General features: G+C 50.1%; 7 protein-coding genes across 7 annotated transcripts; 3 read left to right on the top strand and 4 right to left on the bottom strand.

Moving 5' to 3' along the window:
* Nucleotides 1-991: 991 nt before the first annotated feature.
* GUITHDRAFT_64732 (hypothetical protein) lies at nt 992-1378 on the top strand (the record flags this gene model as incomplete). The annotated part of the gene is made up of 3 exons (XM_005839989.1): nt 992-1078; nt 1133-1195; nt 1241-1378. Coding segments are annotated over 3 exons (288 nt in total), but the record flags the coding sequence as incomplete, so codon positions are not given.
* Nucleotides 1379-1608: 230 nt separating this feature from the next.
* On the bottom strand, nt 1609-2960 carry GUITHDRAFT_150514 (hypothetical protein). Its single transcript, XM_005839988.1, has 9 exons — nt 2919-2960; nt 2650-2684; nt 2552-2596; nt 2337-2501; nt 2206-2263; nt 2079-2161; nt 1991-2029; nt 1847-1937; nt 1609-1798 (listed from the first exon to the last, which is right to left on the bottom strand). The coding sequence occupies exons 1-9, from the start codon at nt 2930-2932 to the stop codon at nt 1744-1746; spliced, it is 585 nt and encodes a 194-aa protein (XP_005840045.1). The 5' UTR covers nt 2933-2960; the 3' UTR covers nt 1609-1743.
* A 499-nt stretch (nt 2961-3459) lies between these two features.
* Nucleotides 3460-4441, bottom strand: GUITHDRAFT_150513 (hypothetical protein; the record flags this gene model as incomplete). Its single annotated transcript, XM_005839987.1, has 3 exons — nt 4261-4441; nt 3685-4216; nt 3460-3631 (listed from the first exon to the last, which is right to left on the bottom strand). Coding segments are annotated over exons 1-3 (784 nt in total), but the record flags the coding sequence as incomplete, so codon positions are not given.
* A 143-nt stretch (nt 4442-4584) lies between these two features.
* On the top strand, nt 4585-5402 carry GUITHDRAFT_101509 (hypothetical protein; the record flags this gene model as incomplete). Its single annotated transcript, XM_005839986.1, has 7 exons — nt 4585-4680; nt 4723-4767; nt 4816-4869; nt 4927-5013; nt 5059-5094; nt 5155-5199; nt 5382-5402. The coding sequence occupies 7 exons, from the start codon at nt 4585-4587 to the stop codon at nt 5400-5402; spliced, it is 384 nt and encodes a 127-aa protein (XP_005840043.1).
* Nucleotides 5403-5870: 468 nt separating this feature from the next.
* On the bottom strand, nt 5871-7986 carry GUITHDRAFT_101508 (hypothetical protein; the record flags this gene model as incomplete). Its single annotated transcript, XM_005839985.1, has 6 exons — nt 5871-5912; nt 6022-6120; nt 6176-6244; nt 6295-6340; nt 6387-6520; nt 6568-7986. The coding sequence occupies 6 exons, from the start codon at nt 7984-7986 to the stop codon at nt 5871-5873; spliced, it is 1809 nt and encodes a 602-aa protein (XP_005840042.1).
* A 1703-nt stretch (nt 7987-9689) lies between these two features.
* GUITHDRAFT_64796 (hypothetical protein) lies at nt 9690-10668 on the bottom strand (the record flags this gene model as incomplete). Its single annotated transcript, XM_005839984.1, has 5 exons — nt 9690-9854; nt 9903-9968; nt 10021-10241; nt 10284-10407; nt 10606-10668. The coding sequence occupies 5 exons, from the start codon at nt 10666-10668 to the stop codon at nt 9690-9692; spliced, it is 639 nt and encodes a 212-aa protein (XP_005840041.1).
* Nucleotides 10669-11121: 453 nt separating this feature from the next.
* Nucleotides 11122-15021, top strand: GUITHDRAFT_161154 (hypothetical protein; the record flags this gene model as incomplete). The annotated part of the gene is made up of 20 exons (XM_005839983.1): nt 11122-11409; nt 11472-11522; nt 11572-11652; nt 11705-11767; nt 11826-11885; nt 11933-12128; nt 12288-12343; nt 12393-12455; nt 12506-12562; nt 12607-12648; nt 12696-12749; nt 12799-12864; nt 13080-13133; nt 13306-13346; nt 13423-13492; nt 13596-13640; nt 13815-14280; nt 14424-14574; nt 14739-14826; nt 14914-15021. The coding sequence occupies 20 exons, from the start codon at nt 11122-11124 to the stop codon at nt 15019-15021; spliced, it is 2100 nt and encodes a 699-aa protein (XP_005840040.1).
* Nucleotides 15022-15121: the final 100 nt, after the last annotated feature.

The following is a 15121-nucleotide window of genomic DNA, read 5'->3' as shown; positions in this document are numbered from 1 at the left end:
CTTCCTTTTTTGGAGGGTCCTGTGGTTGAAATAGGAGCAACAAAGCATGCGACTCTCCTTATGATGCAATTATAGACCTTTCGCATAATTTTTTGATTTCGCTGTAGCACTTTGGAAGAACATTTATGGATTTTGACGTTCATTTTTACAATGCCTGTGGGTTTTATATATAACATACTGATAGGTCCTCTCTATCCACGTAAAAAGCGGCACAACAAGGGTACCGCACACAAGAGTCTCAATGAGCCTGTAGCGGGAGAGAAGGAAAGGCGAGTAGAGATATACACAATACGAGGCCAGAAGCGCACATTGATTTGACGACAACAAAGTCTTTCATCTCCCAATACTTCGGTTGAGTACTTGGCTCAAACAAAGCGATCAGGTCCACCCACATTAATTGTTTGTTTACTCCTCTTTTCCTGTGGACGAAACTGCAAGCTTGTGACTCCCCTAAGCGCGGCAACCTCGTTCAACAATGGGAACTGAGAGCAGCAAAGCGTCGGTAATGTTTCCTCCATGCGATGCCTCATGATGGTCGTCTGCAGGGCTCGACATCATCAAATTCGTCCAAGGTAATGCATACTCGATTGTGTTTACTTGGTGACGAAATTCACAGCCAAATCAAAATTCTTCGAGCAAAAACATCTATGATCAGATTAAAAAGCAATCAGACGATGACAGCTACCAGGCAGCTCTTGCCAGATCGAATTCTTTGAAGTAATCAGAATCCTGCAATTCTTCTACAGATGCTGACCAGTGATGATGGCAGGGGTAGAGTTTTCGATCCTTTGACTGGGAGGTGGAAAGAAAATCCTAATCCAAGGCGAGAAGATTGCCAAGTGAGTAGTTGATACTGAATCGTTCAAATGTCTGACATCTTGTAGTCGTCAGACGGTTTTGCTGTGAAAACCTTTCCCAGCGGCAACAAATACGAGGTTGACCAAGATAAGCAGGGGGAGCTTGCTTTCTCATTTGTTTTGGTTTCTCCCAGGGCGAATGGAAAGATGGAAAATATCATGGCAAAGGAAAGTTGATTTATGCAGACGGCAGACAGTACGAAGGCGAATGGTTCCATGGGGTAATGGTTTTAATTGTCCCACAGCAATATCTTGACTGTTCCAACATTGTACAGGTCAATCACGGCAAAGGAAGTTTCCTGTATGCCAATGGGGATCGCTATGTCGGAGAGTATAGGGTGAGATAAACCTACTTCACTCTTGATGGCCATGATACCCTTTAGGGCGGGAAACAACATGGTCAGGGTAAGTTTCTGTGGAAGAACGGAGACAAGTACGTTGGTCAATGGCAAAACGGGAAGAGGCACGGCAAGGTAAATAAAGTGAAAGGGGAAAGATCTACAGGGAACTCAGAGGTTTGACAGGGCGAACTTGTCAAAGTCAACGGCGATGGGTACAAGGGCATGTGGGCAGACGGTGTGTTCCTTAGTGAGGCGTGCTTTCCGAACCCTCACACACCTTTGGTACAGGCCACCCTGATATGCAACTGTTGAAGAATGTACATAGTAGATCGAAATGAGTGTCACAACCATATTTCTCCATGGAAACTTCAAAGTGGTCGAGCCCTTTTTAAAATCTCAATCACATTTTTAAGGAGAAATGCATTTTTTCTGTAACATTTTTGCAATAAGTTAGGTTCCCAACTTACAATCTAGGTTTTCGGTAAATGCTGCGAGAATTCCATATACCTTACACCGAAAGATCTTCACTCAAACTTGCTCGTCGCTCAACGCCTCTTGGACTTGGTCTTGCGCGAGGATTTCGAGAACGAGTCGTAGATGCTGCAAGAGATCAGGCACACGAGTGTGGAGACAGGAGGACATGCTCACCCATAGCAGGCGAGGAGGACGATGAGGAGAAAGATGAGTCCGGGAACTCCGCCTTGTTCCACCATGATGACCCAGTAGTAGTGCAGAGTTCCTGCCATCAACATCAGAGCAAGAAAAGGTCCTGTCCTGAGTCCTGAGGTGCACCTGGTCGTTGGACTCCGTGGACGGTGATATGATACTCAACTGACGTTGCACTCGTTCAGGGCATGAAACATGCCCGTCAGGTTGGAACCTGTGCTTCCGATGGGAACCGGCTTAGACTTGAAGCGCTTCAAGGGATCATCGAAGGCCGTGTGAGGAGGCATCCTCACGATCCTGTTCCACTGTCATCTCACCACAGTGAACACTCTCCTCTGCACCTTGTCTCTCCTACACACTGCCCCTTAATGCCCGTCTCCATCCCTTTGATTATGCTTCCTAGAATCAGAGTCAGTTTCATGAGCGATCGTCAGAGTCGTTCTCGTCAGCGTTGGTCAGGTCATGGACAGACCTTGTCCGATCTTCACCTTCAAGAACGCATCACCGTTCCCGTCAAACTGCTGTCTCGTGTCCACAAGATACCCAGCATGGGAGATGAAAACGATGTCGTCGTCTTGCACGACATACGAGCTGCAGTCTCCCTTCTCCTTGACTATGTACTGCACACCGTCTCCTCCTGCAATAACAGCATGATAAACTTGAGGAATTTCGTGGACGTAGACGAACCTTTGATGTCTATCCATGAATCCTCGGCCGACTCAGTCGCACCTGCTGTGGTTACGTCAAGAGGATCTCACGGAGGTACAAGCCGATCGAGTTTTTACCAAGGCAGAGCAGTGTGAGAATCAACGGGAGCAATCTGAAACGAATTTATCAGAACAGATCTCATTCCACCACGCAATTTCTGGTGGCAACTTCAGGGAAACAGGAGAGTGCGGCAACAAGAGGAATTTTCAGTGAGCACATCTCATTGACCAGCACTGGGTTGCCCATTGCTCTTGACACACAACCACCTGCCCTTCAACTCTGCTCACACGCTGTTCCCTTGCATGGTTTTCCTCTTCCTCCCTCCTCCTCCTTCTCCGCCACTTACCCGATCGTTCGCATCTTTGCCGCCTCTGTCCACATCATCCCTACTCTGCCCCCCTCATCCCCCTCATTTAATTACCGAATCCCAGACCAGATCCCAGACCAGATCCCAGACCACATCCTCCACCTGATCCTCCTCAGCATTCCTGCTGCATTCTTCTCAAGATGGCAGCAGAACTGTCGGCAGCAGAGCTCCTGCAGCTGGACAGCAACCAGGACAGCAACTGGTTCTGTACTTTCATCGGATTAGAGTAGACTCCTCATGATCAGTAACGACTCCGGGAGTCCGCGATCAAGTGGACCTGGATGGGCGGCACTGTGGCATTATCAAACTGCCTGACGGCCGGGGACGACCGTGTTGACACCTTTATATATATTTTCACAAACATGACAGCAGCCTCTCCGAGCCTCTCCCCAGGATCTCTTGCGAACTTAGGCAGTGGTTGCCGATGCTACTCCCCTGACAAGTTGTCACAGCGAACGGCAAGTCGGATCGCACACCGCCGCTGTGAGTCATCTACTGAAGCTTGAACTCTGAGACAGGATGACATGTCTGGTCAGATAAGTCATGCTGTCTTTCGGGAAGATTTGGATCAAGATGGAGGTTCCAACTTTTCCCACTAGCAGGTGATGCACTTCATCTACAGGAGTTCCCTCAACCAGCCTCTTTGAGTTCACACTCAAGACCAGATCCCCCACCCGGCACGTGCCTTGTCTCTGCATTGAAATCCCATGTCATCTCAAAGATAGGGCCAAAATGTTTCGCTCACCTCACACGGACTTCCTTTCTTGATGTCCGAAACGCAGAAAGTTCCAGCAGGGAACACTTCACCGTTCATCTGGATGGATTGCTTGATGGGTTCTAGAACCAAACCTGCCTCAACTATGGTGTCTCTGATGCTCTTTCTATCTCCTGTCATATCATATGCGTCTCTTTGAATGTCCCATGTTCGATGCTTACGAGTGAAATCTTTCTCAGAAGCCCGAGAGCCCGGAATGGAAGCGAGCTCGTCAGCCTGGTACAAGAACTGCAGATCGGGTACCGCCGGGTTCACAGACTTGGCAGGTGCTTCAGGCTTTGGCAACACCTCTGGCACTGCTTGTGCAAACAACACCTCGTCATTCCAACTTGATCTATTTGGCGTTGTTGGGGTAAGGATGCTGATTTCCTCCTCGGCCTGTTCGTATTCATCCGCTGTGCAAACATCGCCATACCCGCATATCAGCTTGAGAAAAGCGAAAATCAGCAGTACTGCACTACCCAAAGATGAGATGAAAATCACTACATTCACAGCAGAGTCCCTGCAGAACAATTTAGCTGTATGTACACAGATTCAATCGTGTACCTGTCGGAGGTTTCGACTGGGAGCCATGCAGCAAGGAGGAAAGCAGCACAAAACAAGGTGAGGGATGCAAAGAGAGTGCAGCAGAAATCTCCTCGCTGGAAGTTGAGGATGGGAATTTGCCGCGCCATGGTTCTTTATGCTCTTTTCCCTCCCCCCACTGCCATGGCACCGATCTATTCCTGGATTACCGAATCTGAGGGGGGCTCGATGTTCTACTTGTTTTTTGATTTTTGTCCCAAAACTTGTCTTTGAGCAAAAATTCCTAAAAGCAATACTGCATTCGAGGTCCAATGCAGGGCAAGCGGCAGAAGGGCGTAGCGAGTAATGGAGAAGGAGGATAGTTCTCATCACAGAGCAGAATCTAGCGACAGGAGGAAGATGATGCTGTCTAAGGCCACATGTTTCCTTCATGAAGTAGAGGTGATCGATTTGAAATGAGGTCCAGCATTGAAACTCGTTCAGGAAGCGAAGGCAAGGCGCGAGGAGCTCTCTGCCAGATCATTGAAGGTCAGAGATCTTATTTCGAGCAATTTTATCTGACGTGCAAGTGTCTAGTTGCAACAAGACCTCTCTGCTGTGAGAAAGAAGACAGAGTCCGTTCAGAAAGAGGTGCTTGCGCCGATGTTTCATTGAAGCCCCTTTGATCACTTTCATTCATCGTTGCAGATTTCTCAAGCTAAACTAAAGCTTGCTTTCTTGGGAAAGACTGAGTTGCTGGATGCTGGAGAAGACGTGTACACATCTTTCTTGCTGGTTCATGTCGTCTCCTGGACACAGCAGACCTGATTCTTGTTTCAGACGTACGATAAGATATCCTCGCTCACCAATGCTAAGGTATGACAGCCGGCAGTTCCTTCAGGCGGGACTCTCATCTCTAACGGGTTTGCGGTACAGGTCTACTTGGATGCTGTGGAGGCATTACATTCCAACTCCCAAGAGGTTACATTGATTGAGCAAGGAACATCGGCAAGTGCCAGCAGGAGCCGCAGGGAGCTGTTCAGTTTCTTCGGAAGTTTGGGGAACGAAGAGGAGGGAGAGGGCAAGGAGGAGGGAGAGCATCCTAATCGTCAGGATCTGCCGCAAGAGACGAACGCGCACAAGACGATCCTGCACTTGCGCAGGTCAAGTGCACTGGCGTATGATACCTGTATTTCTCTGGCCGGTGGGGAGGCCGCAGGGGGTGGTCGCATGCAAGTTTGTTTTTCAACGAGGAGAAAGGGAGTCTGCGTGAGGGTAACAGTGAGAGAAGCGTGCCGGGATAGACAGGGCGAGGGCGAGGGCGAGGATTGTGATGGGTACATGCTAGATTTCGAGTTCAACATGTGTTTGCCGGGAGTTGTGGAGGACGCAAAGAAGGTCTGGAAAGAGGAGAGATGTGCGAGAAAAGTTGTGAGAGAAGCTGTTTGGCCGAAGATCGACCAACACTTATCTCACACCGTTGATGGAATCTGATATGAGAAGCCAGAATTTTGCTCCTCCCGTCACGCTCCTTCCTTCGGAGGAGCACCTTATATTTATTCTTTGTGCACAGGCTTGAGTAGAAAATCGACTCCTTTTCAAATTACAAATCTCTGTCACTGGTATCACCTCAGCTTTTTTAAAATGTAGGCCTAGAGCTTCATGAATTTGCCTTCAAGAAACTTCAGGAGGGCCTGGGAGCACGTCAGCACAATTTATTCCCTCTCTCCAGACCGCCCACCCTCTTTCTTCCTCTCTCCCCCATTCCCCCCCCTCCCCTCTTCCTCTGGCTCGAATCTTCACCGGAATCTTGACAGGCTTGGGGAAGAAGTCGCTCATCCCAGCTCCCATGCACTTATTGACATCCGAAACATCTGTGTTGGCAGAGAGAGCGCAGATGAACTGATGCGACTCAGTCAGCTCGTGGTCAGCTGCACACCACCTCATAGCTCTGCACCTGTGACGTTCTCGACTGCGTGCTCTCCCACGCTCGTAGTCTCTTCACACACTCCACTCCGTCCATCACCTGAACCAGCAGGCTGTGAGCAGCACAAGAACGAGGGGGAGCAAGATGACCGGCATCATGATGTCGCACAGGACCATGTGGAACATTCTCCTCTGCCTGCGACCTTGTCACGCTTTCACGTCATCGCGTTCAGGAGGCGTACATCTGCTCCAGCCCTTCCTCCCCATTGCCTGCCTGATGTACCACGTAGCCCTTCCTCTTGAGCCCGTGAACCATCAGCGTCCGTGTGGGAACGTCGTCCTCCACTACGAGGACATGTAGCTCTCCATCATTGGCCTGAAGGTAAGAAATCAGCCAAGTTGGGCAAGGAGGCTGATTTGAACCTTGATCTCCTGCTGAATCTCTGCGGCCTGCACCGTTTCGATCTTCTTGCTCCCCTCCTTGTTCACCTTCAGCTGGGAGTCCTGCGCCTTCCACTTGACGTCGCAAGTGAGAGCAGCGAGAGCTGTCGAGCACACTCCATCGTCGTCGTTGGTAATCGGGACGTAAGGAACTTCAAACCAGAAAATCGTCCCCTTGGGCTCGTTCATCGTAACCCCACACGCTCCTCCCAACTTGATCGCTTTCTCTCTCACAGAGAACAAACCTAGGCCTGTTCCTCCGCTGAAGTCCTGCAGCTGCCCGAAGGGCTTGAAGAGGAGGTCCATCTTGTCCTTGTCGACGCCGATACCGGTGTCCGCCACTGAGAACCTGATCATGCTCTTCCCCTCCCTTGACTTGGAGAGAGAAACAGTCGTCCTGATGTACCCATGGGTGGTGAACTTCCTAGCGTTGCAAAGGTAGTTCATGAGCATCTGCCACACCCAATCCTCATCCGAGATGATCTTCTTGTACACTCCCGCCTTGATTACGAACTCATAGGAGACATCGATGGACTGGTGCGTGTACCCCAGCACAACTTTCTCACTCTTCCTGAGCATCTTCTCGAGGTCGAACGCCCCGCGGGCTGCATGCAGATCCTTCCCCATGGTTGACTTGGTGTGATCGATGGCTTTGGTGCAGGTCAACGACATCAGCTCTGCGGAGATCTCCATTGTATCGATGAGGCTCTTCTGCTCCGAAGTCAAAGGAGTGCTGGAAAGAGCTTGCAAGCCAAGGTAGAAGCTATTGAGAGGAGTGCGGAGGTCGTGAGCGACTTGTCCGATGTAAGCCGTGTTCATCTCCTTCGCCCACACTTGCGCTCCCTCATGCACCTCATCGATCCTCTCTCTGTGCTTCTTCGCTAGCTTCTCCCTCAGTTCGATCTCTGCCACGACCAAGCGCCCGAGCATCTCCAGCAGGAGAACCTCGTCATCTCGCAGCGTCCGAGGCTTCTGGTCGATGATGCAGATGGTTCCCAGCTTCCACATGCCGTCATCCGTGTACAGCACTAACGGTGCCCCTGCGTAGAAGCGTATGTAGGGCTCGCCGAGAACAAGGTCGCTGTACTTGAACCTCTCATCTTCATAAGTGTCATTCACAATGAATACTTTTGGCTCTTTGGGCAGGATCGCATGGGCGCAGAAAGCAACATCCCTATGGGTCTGACAAACATCGACACCGACAGCTGACTTGAACCACTGACGTTCCCTGTCCACCAGACTGACAAGAGCGATGGGTACTTTGAAGATGACCGAGGCGGCTTCTGTTATCCGATCGAACGAGTGCTCTGCCTCGGTGTCAAGAATCCTCAGGGTGTTGAGGAAGTGAACTCTGTCTTCGTCATCATCAGGAATCGGTGCTGGGACGTGCAGCGGATGCATGTTTTAAGACAAAATCAGTTTCAAGCTGTCGCTTTACTTGGACCTTGTTTCATGCAACCTGCCAATCACGAGCAACTTGTCAGTGACTACCTAGTTATCATCAATTGTTCTTCTGGTTATCTTCACATATTTTTCAATAAAGAAGTGTCAATTTTAGAGTGTCAAATTTAGACAAGATTTGAATGATAATCGCACAGAAAGTGATGGGGTGATTCATTACCGACAACATCAACAAGATGAAGGGTGACAGATGCCACAGTGCTGTGTAGGCTCAACATCATCAAAAGGAAGGAAATTGATGGGACAAGAACCTAATTGAAATTGTCTGAAATCCGAGATATGAAAGTTTGAAGTTTTCATAGAGCACAAGATGACCGTGAGAGAAATGAAAGTCAAAACATATCGGAGAGAGAATTGAGCTCGTGATGAGCATGCAGAAGGAGTTCATACAGTCTTGAACAGATACATGGATACAGAATAGAAGTACAAATGGATGAAGTTGATGGTAGTGTGGAGGTAAAAAAGGAGACGAAACGCGAGTAAGCAGATGAGGGGCGTATTTGGGAGATACAGGGCAAAAGGAAGTACTTTGCCATGAGAACGAGAAGGAAAAGAAGATGAAGCATACGGGGGAAGCTGCTGGGGTAGAGGACAGCAAGATGGGGCGACAATGAAAGGAGTGATGGCGACGAAGACCATTGTAAGGAGGAGGACCAGAGAAAACGTGTCCGCCGAATCCACTATTTGAAAACATCATAAGCATCTGCACTACGAGTGCATGAAAGCGGGGAATACTAAAAACATTTTATTTTCTATATCACATGTAAAATCATATATAGAGATTTTATTTTAGTAGGTATCTCAATTGCAGTTAATGCTTTAGGACTCAAAATTCAGATATTATTTCCAGTAAGAATTGAAAAGTACAACTTAATTTTTAAAATCTAAAAATTATCTAGCATTCCGGTTCAAGTTATTGTTGTGGTCAAATTTCAAATTGACACAGACATGTTCAAATTTCAACCATTGAATTAGCTTTTTCACTGAACTCGGGTAGGGACTCCGTACCGTCCGACAATTTTTCAGCCGCCTGGCCCTGGTGGTCATATCTCCCTCTCGGCCCAGTCACGTCCCCAGGCATTCAGTCTCAGTGAAGTTCAAGTAAAGTTCGGACTCAGTGGCACTGCCCGGCCCGGTTTGATCATCACTCAGTGATGCGCGAGTCGGACACCGTCCCGCCGCCCGGCCAACCGTGAACCCGCCGGCCTACGGTGCCACGGTGGATTGTGTCCCGGAGTCCGATTCCTGATCAGGAACTTGTATGTAGCACTGGCCCAAGAAGGCCCTGAGGCCCGGTAGCGATGGATCAAAGCATAATCTGTCACATGATCTGCTCAATTTCAACTCAGCTGCCCGGCTGATTGCGTCGCTGTGCAGTCACAGAGTCACGGTTTATCGGGGCGCCCAGTGTGAAGGGGCACGGAGAGCGTCCAGCCATTAGTAAATGAGACTCGCCGAAACGAACACTTACGGTGGCTGCATCCGAATGATAAACACCGATGGTCTCTTCGACGCAGTCGGCACAAAATTCGTCATTGCAATCCTGTGAGCGTTGTTCTGCTGCTGAAGGGAATAACGAGCAGCATTTGTGCATAAAAAGACGTGAATTTTCAGTGCATTCCATCAGTTTGCGACGGTTAAATTCATTTCGTCCACAGTGAGCCGATAGGTTTGTCGGTCACTTGGTCAACGATTTTTGTGGCAATCCCTTCAATCTCTTCGGTGACCTCATCCATAGTCTTGTTTGCATCCACTCGTCTCCACATTGCAGGCTCTTGTGACATCAATGCTTCGAAGCAGGTTCGCACCTAAACTCCTTTCATCTCTTTCGCATGGAATCATTCAACATTGCAGACCTTCTTTTGGAACTCTTCTTTCTCGTAACGTTCCTCTCCGTACCCCCCCCTTTGCTTTGCAACATCCTGGCGGCGAGATCAAGAGCACGTCTCATATCAGCATGACAATGCTGCATACCGAAGAGACATCAAGATAAATGACGCAGTCTGGTGCTGGTAGACCCCTGTCTGGGCCTTTGCACCATTCGATGTCCAGCGTCCCCTTGGCGGCACTGAAGGCCACACCAGAGTACGCGTATCTATCTACAATCAAGGTCTCTCCAGATGAGAGGCGGTCGCGAATCGATCTCGTGGCTTCCCAGCGATTGGCAGAAAAGAGCAGGTGGATTACGGCGTCATCTGAAGCAGAATCACAGTATGTCGCATGCACCCAACTGTTACCCAAGTCCTTCCCGCTCTGCAGGTACTCGTTGATAAGACCCCCTACCGTCGTAGTTCGGTCTGGGAAATTCATTTTCGAGGCCTTCTTTCCCATGGAAACCAACTTTTCTACGAGCCGGATCACCTAGACGATGTATGTTAGGAGCACTCGCTCCTCCATGACGCCTTCCACTTCCTCCACACAAGGGATACCCCATCGCAGGACACAGCATACTTCAAGAGGTGGCGATCGCAGGACACAGCATACTTCAAGAGGTGGCGATCGCAGGACACAGCATACTTCAAGAGGTGGCTATCGCAGGACACAGCATACTTCTCGTACCTGAGTCGACTTCCCTGACCTGTCCAGTCCCTCCAGCACAATCAGAGCGCCTCGTCCTCCCATGGCTTCCCGCCAAGTAGCCCGCATCCGAAACCTAACCCCACCCCCTCGTTTTGTTAAATGTAACTATGTACCCGTATATTTGATTGTCAATGGACCCGTACTGAATCCGTCGTAACTTTAAGGACCCCCCACTGGGTAGTCGGAATTGCAGCTGAGGCAGGCTCGGAGTTGAATGGGGACGAGCAGGGGGACGAGGGGCACAACTGGTGAAGGAGGGTGATGAGTTTCAACGGTCCCATGTATGTCGGGAGGGCGAGTCGAAATGCGGTCGATGGGAGCTGGCGATAGAAGATGGCGAGGAGGAGAGGCAGCGACGATGAGATGAGAGATGAGAGCTCTGATATGTACTTAGAGGTGACCTCAGGCTCAATGCTTCATAAGACTCAAGATCTGACAATTGGGATCGCCGCTTCGCTGTGAAACTCGCCGGAATAGATTGCTGCTCGTTCGAAAATGGAGGGGAAGGAGAAGAAGGAAGGCAAACAGAGCTCATCGAAACTGGAGGCGCTAGAAAACAAGAAGCTGATTGAACGACTGCAGTTCGAGAAAGAGTCTCTTCAGAGTCGGGTTCGTGAGCTAATCTCTTCCCATGAGAAGGAAGTTCAATCCCAGCGGACAAAGTATGCTGAGCTGCTCGCACAAAAGGACAGAGGGAGCACGGAGCAGAAGTTGTTGCACTCAATTTCTGCAGCTCTCGTGTCCCTGTTCATCGAGATCAAGGAAAGGAAGGCGCTGACAGTGGTGATGAATCTGCGACTGCAATCTGAGGGCACAGCAAGGAGTCCTGACATTTGCCGTTCCAGTCCGAGGAAATGGAAGCAGAGCATCGCGCGCTCAACAAGGCGAATCCGATGGTGAGATATTGTCAATTCTTGCAGACAGGTTGTGATGGAGTTCTTGAAGGTGATCCTCTCGTACATCCGAACGCACATCAGAAGTTTGCTGTCTTCCTACGAAGACTCGGAGCTCGAACTTCGTGCTCAGGTGACTGTCGGGATGATGGAGAAGAGGCGGATCTCCATGACTTTCTTGCCAGCTCAAACTTGCGTATGAGGAAGCGCAGAGAAATGCGAAAGATCTCAAGGAGAAAGTGCAGGCGGTGAGGCTGTAGATTGCTGGGGATATGCTGGGTGTAAGGTGACATGGTTTGAAATCAGGCACAGGATGGGCAGCTGCGAGCATTGAGCATTGCGGAGGAAGCAAAGGACAAGCTCGAGGTCCCGAGGGAAGAGCTGGGGAGGAGGAGGGAGTGAGACATGAGCAGGACGCGGAGCTCGCCAAGGATTCAGCTCTAACGGACACAAAGAATCTGATCGATCAAGTAAAGAGCGACCAGATGGCGCTGGTGCTGCAGATGAGGGCTAAAGGGGAAGAGAACGAGAAGCTTCAGAGGGTGATCGAGGAGAAGGAGCGTCAGTTGAAGCAGCAGGAGGCACAAGTGCTAAGAGTTTCAGGGCTGGGTAAGTGATGATGGTGGTTGAGACAAGGAGGAGGAGGAGGAGGAGGAGGAGGAGGAGGAGGAGGAGGAGGAGGAGGAGGAGGAGGATAGGCTAGCCTGGCAGGGTTTAGGGTTTAGGGGTTTAGGGTTTGAAAAAACTTATGATGATGATGATTCGCAGAAAGTGAGATTCAGACTCTCAAGGCCGAAAATTTGTTATCAAGAAAGAAACTCGAGGTGAAATTTAAAGACTCGTTGTCGACCTTGTCAATTTTCCTTCCATTAGGCTCAGCACAATGCCAAGACGTCGCATTACAAGAATGAGATTAAGAAGTTAGCAATGATTGAGGTAATCAGGTCCAACAAAGTCTTGCTGGAGTTTCTTATCGGACGCACCAGGCAGAGAATGAAAGTTTACAAGCGAAGCTGAAGTTGTTGGAGTTGGAGTTGAAGAATGTGATGTAACAACACTTGTTTCATGCCATTCATGGGATATACAGGCAAGGACTGCCTACACCTCCACCAGCTTTCAATCAGAACAAGTAGCCAACCATCTTCAAGGGAATAAAACACTGATGCGCATTGACAGATGAAAGCTCAGAGGTTTGAGAAGCTGCACCAGACCAAGTCCAAACAAGTTGAGGTGAACAAATACCTGCCTGAGCTCTTCTTGTTGTTCACGTCATGTGAAGGAATTGGAAGCAAAGATCCGTTCACTGCAGAAGGCGGCAGAGAAGAACGAGAAGGATGCAGCGGAGGTACTGAAAAATGATGTGCAGTTCATTGATCGCCAGTGATGTAAAGAAAGATGATGTGTATATCAATGATCGTCAGCGATTTAAATTGTTGTTGTACTGATGCTGTTCTCTTCCGTACAAGCTTTTCTTCTTGTCTTCGTTTTTTCTCTTGTTATTTCATCTGCCTGTTTCATCTCAATGATCGCTATCTCAACCTTGTCACCTTGGCACCTCAGTGGAGAGACAAATACAAGAAACTGTATGAAGCTGTCAAGAAGCAGGGGATGGAGGTGAGACGATTGGGACTTTTGAGTATGTTTGTAACCTTTCGTGCAGAGAGAAGAGAAACAGAAGAACATTGTCGACGTTCGTCACATTGCTGAACAACTCTCTGTTTCATATTACAAGGACCTGGCAAGATGTCTAAGACAGCAATAATGTTTGTGGCTGAGTGGATGACAGGTCAAAGAGAAAGACAAGGAAATCCAACAGTTGACAACAAGGTAAAAATGCTTCTTGCAGATAGAGATTGTCTGCGCTAGTTCTAGTATTTGTCTGTACCTGATCCTGTTCTGTCAGAATCAAGCGTCTCTCATCCTCGAACTTGAATTCAAAGTTGTCAGAGAAGAACTTTCTCAACGAAAAGATGGTGAGTTATGATCGATTCTCCATCTCTCGTGCTGCTCCTGCTCCTGCTCCTGCTCCTGTGCATATCTTGCGTTTTTATTTCTCCTAATCACCTTTTTCCGCAGCAACTGTCTGAAAAGATCAACGAACTACATCACAAGCTTCATCTGGTCATTCCCCATTCCCCACCCCTTTCTTCTTCGTCCTCTACTCCTCCCCTCTTCCTGTTCCTCTTTCTGCTCCACCTCCCCTGCCCTTCATCTCCACTTCCCCTCTCCCTTCCCTCGCTCCTGCACTTCTCCCACACTCCTCCTGCTCCTCCCTTCCTCTCATTCTCATGCCAGGCCGAGGACGCGAACTCGGAGCTCCTCGACTTGGTTTCCCAGCAGGAGGAGACAGTAGCACCTCACCGACGTGCCACCTCCCCCATGGAATCTCCACCCCAGCGCAGGGGCTCTATGACAGGGAGCGTTTCCTCTCCTCCCGCCTCCCCCACGAGGAGACGGAACTCTGCTTACAGCGTCAGCTCGATCCTCCAGCACGAGGAAGAGATGAGCGTCACTGAGATGGACGAGGAGGATCAGATTCCCTTCAGAGCGTCGCGCGTCCCCCTCCGCCCCTTCTCTGCTGTTGGCCGACGGTCTGCAAGGCTTGATATCATCCCCGATGAGCTGCTGGAGGACCGGGAGGAAGAGAAGGCGTCGAAGCAGCCGCAGGCGTGGGAAGAGACGGTCGATGGGACGACAGTGTCGCGCATTTCCGAGCTCGAGGAGGCGAATAGGCGGATGACAGTGGAGCTGAAGCAGATGAGTGAGTGCGAGGACGGGGAGGAAAAGCAGAATAGAATAGGACGGGGAGGAAAAGCAGAATAGACCTAAAGGAGGGAGGGAGAGAGGGAGGAGGAGGAGGAGGGGGAGGAGGGGGAAGAGAACGTCAATTCACTCTGCTCGCAGAGAACGTCATGGCAATCTCTCGAGGAGCGGCTGATGCTTATGAGGCTGTTGTGGCTCGATTGGGAAAGAAAGAGGACCAGTCGAGGTCTATAGAGGAGGAGGAGGAGGACGTTGCGGAACTGCCGGAGAGAACAAGGGCTAGCAAGAGCAGGTTTCCTTCTCCTCCTCCTCCTTCCCCTCCTCATGTCTATCTTGTGTCGAACTACTTCCCCTGACTCCTCCTCCAACACCACCACCACCTCCTCCTCCTCCTCCTCCACCACCACCACCTCCTCCTCCTCCTCCTCCTCCTCCTTGCTCGTGACCTCACCGCAGGAAAAGTCAAGTGGCCAAGATGCGCGAGTTGACCTCCTTTCACCGCCCCCCTCGTCCTCAATCAGCTCCCCCTGGACGAGACCCATTGGTGAGTCATGGCTGCCTCTGACTTCCTCCTGCTCCTGCTCCTGCTCCTGCTCCTGCTCCTGCTCCTGCTCCACTGAGCTTGTCGCAGATTTCTCGTCCCTCCTCTGCCCTTAGGAAGGACACGCCGACCACCAGCAGCAAGCTCGGAAGATCACGAGTGCCTCGTCCCAGCTCAGCCATCCCCGGGAACGCGTGAGACAGAGAACGACGAGATGGAAGAGGAGAAGCTGGTGGGGAGACAGGAGGAGGAAGGAAAATGAAGTGAAATGAGACGAGCCGCGCTCTTCCAGCACCAT

Source organism: Guillardia theta (genome assembly GCF_000315625.1).
Source record: "Guillardia theta CCMP2712 unplaced genomic scaffold GUITHscaffold_7, whole genome shotgun sequence".
Classification (NCBI taxonomy): domain Eukaryota; class Cryptophyceae; order Pyrenomonadales; family Geminigeraceae; genus Guillardia; species Guillardia theta.
Note: the sequence above shows the minus strand (reverse complement) of the source record. Positions and strands in the feature narration are given on the sequence as shown.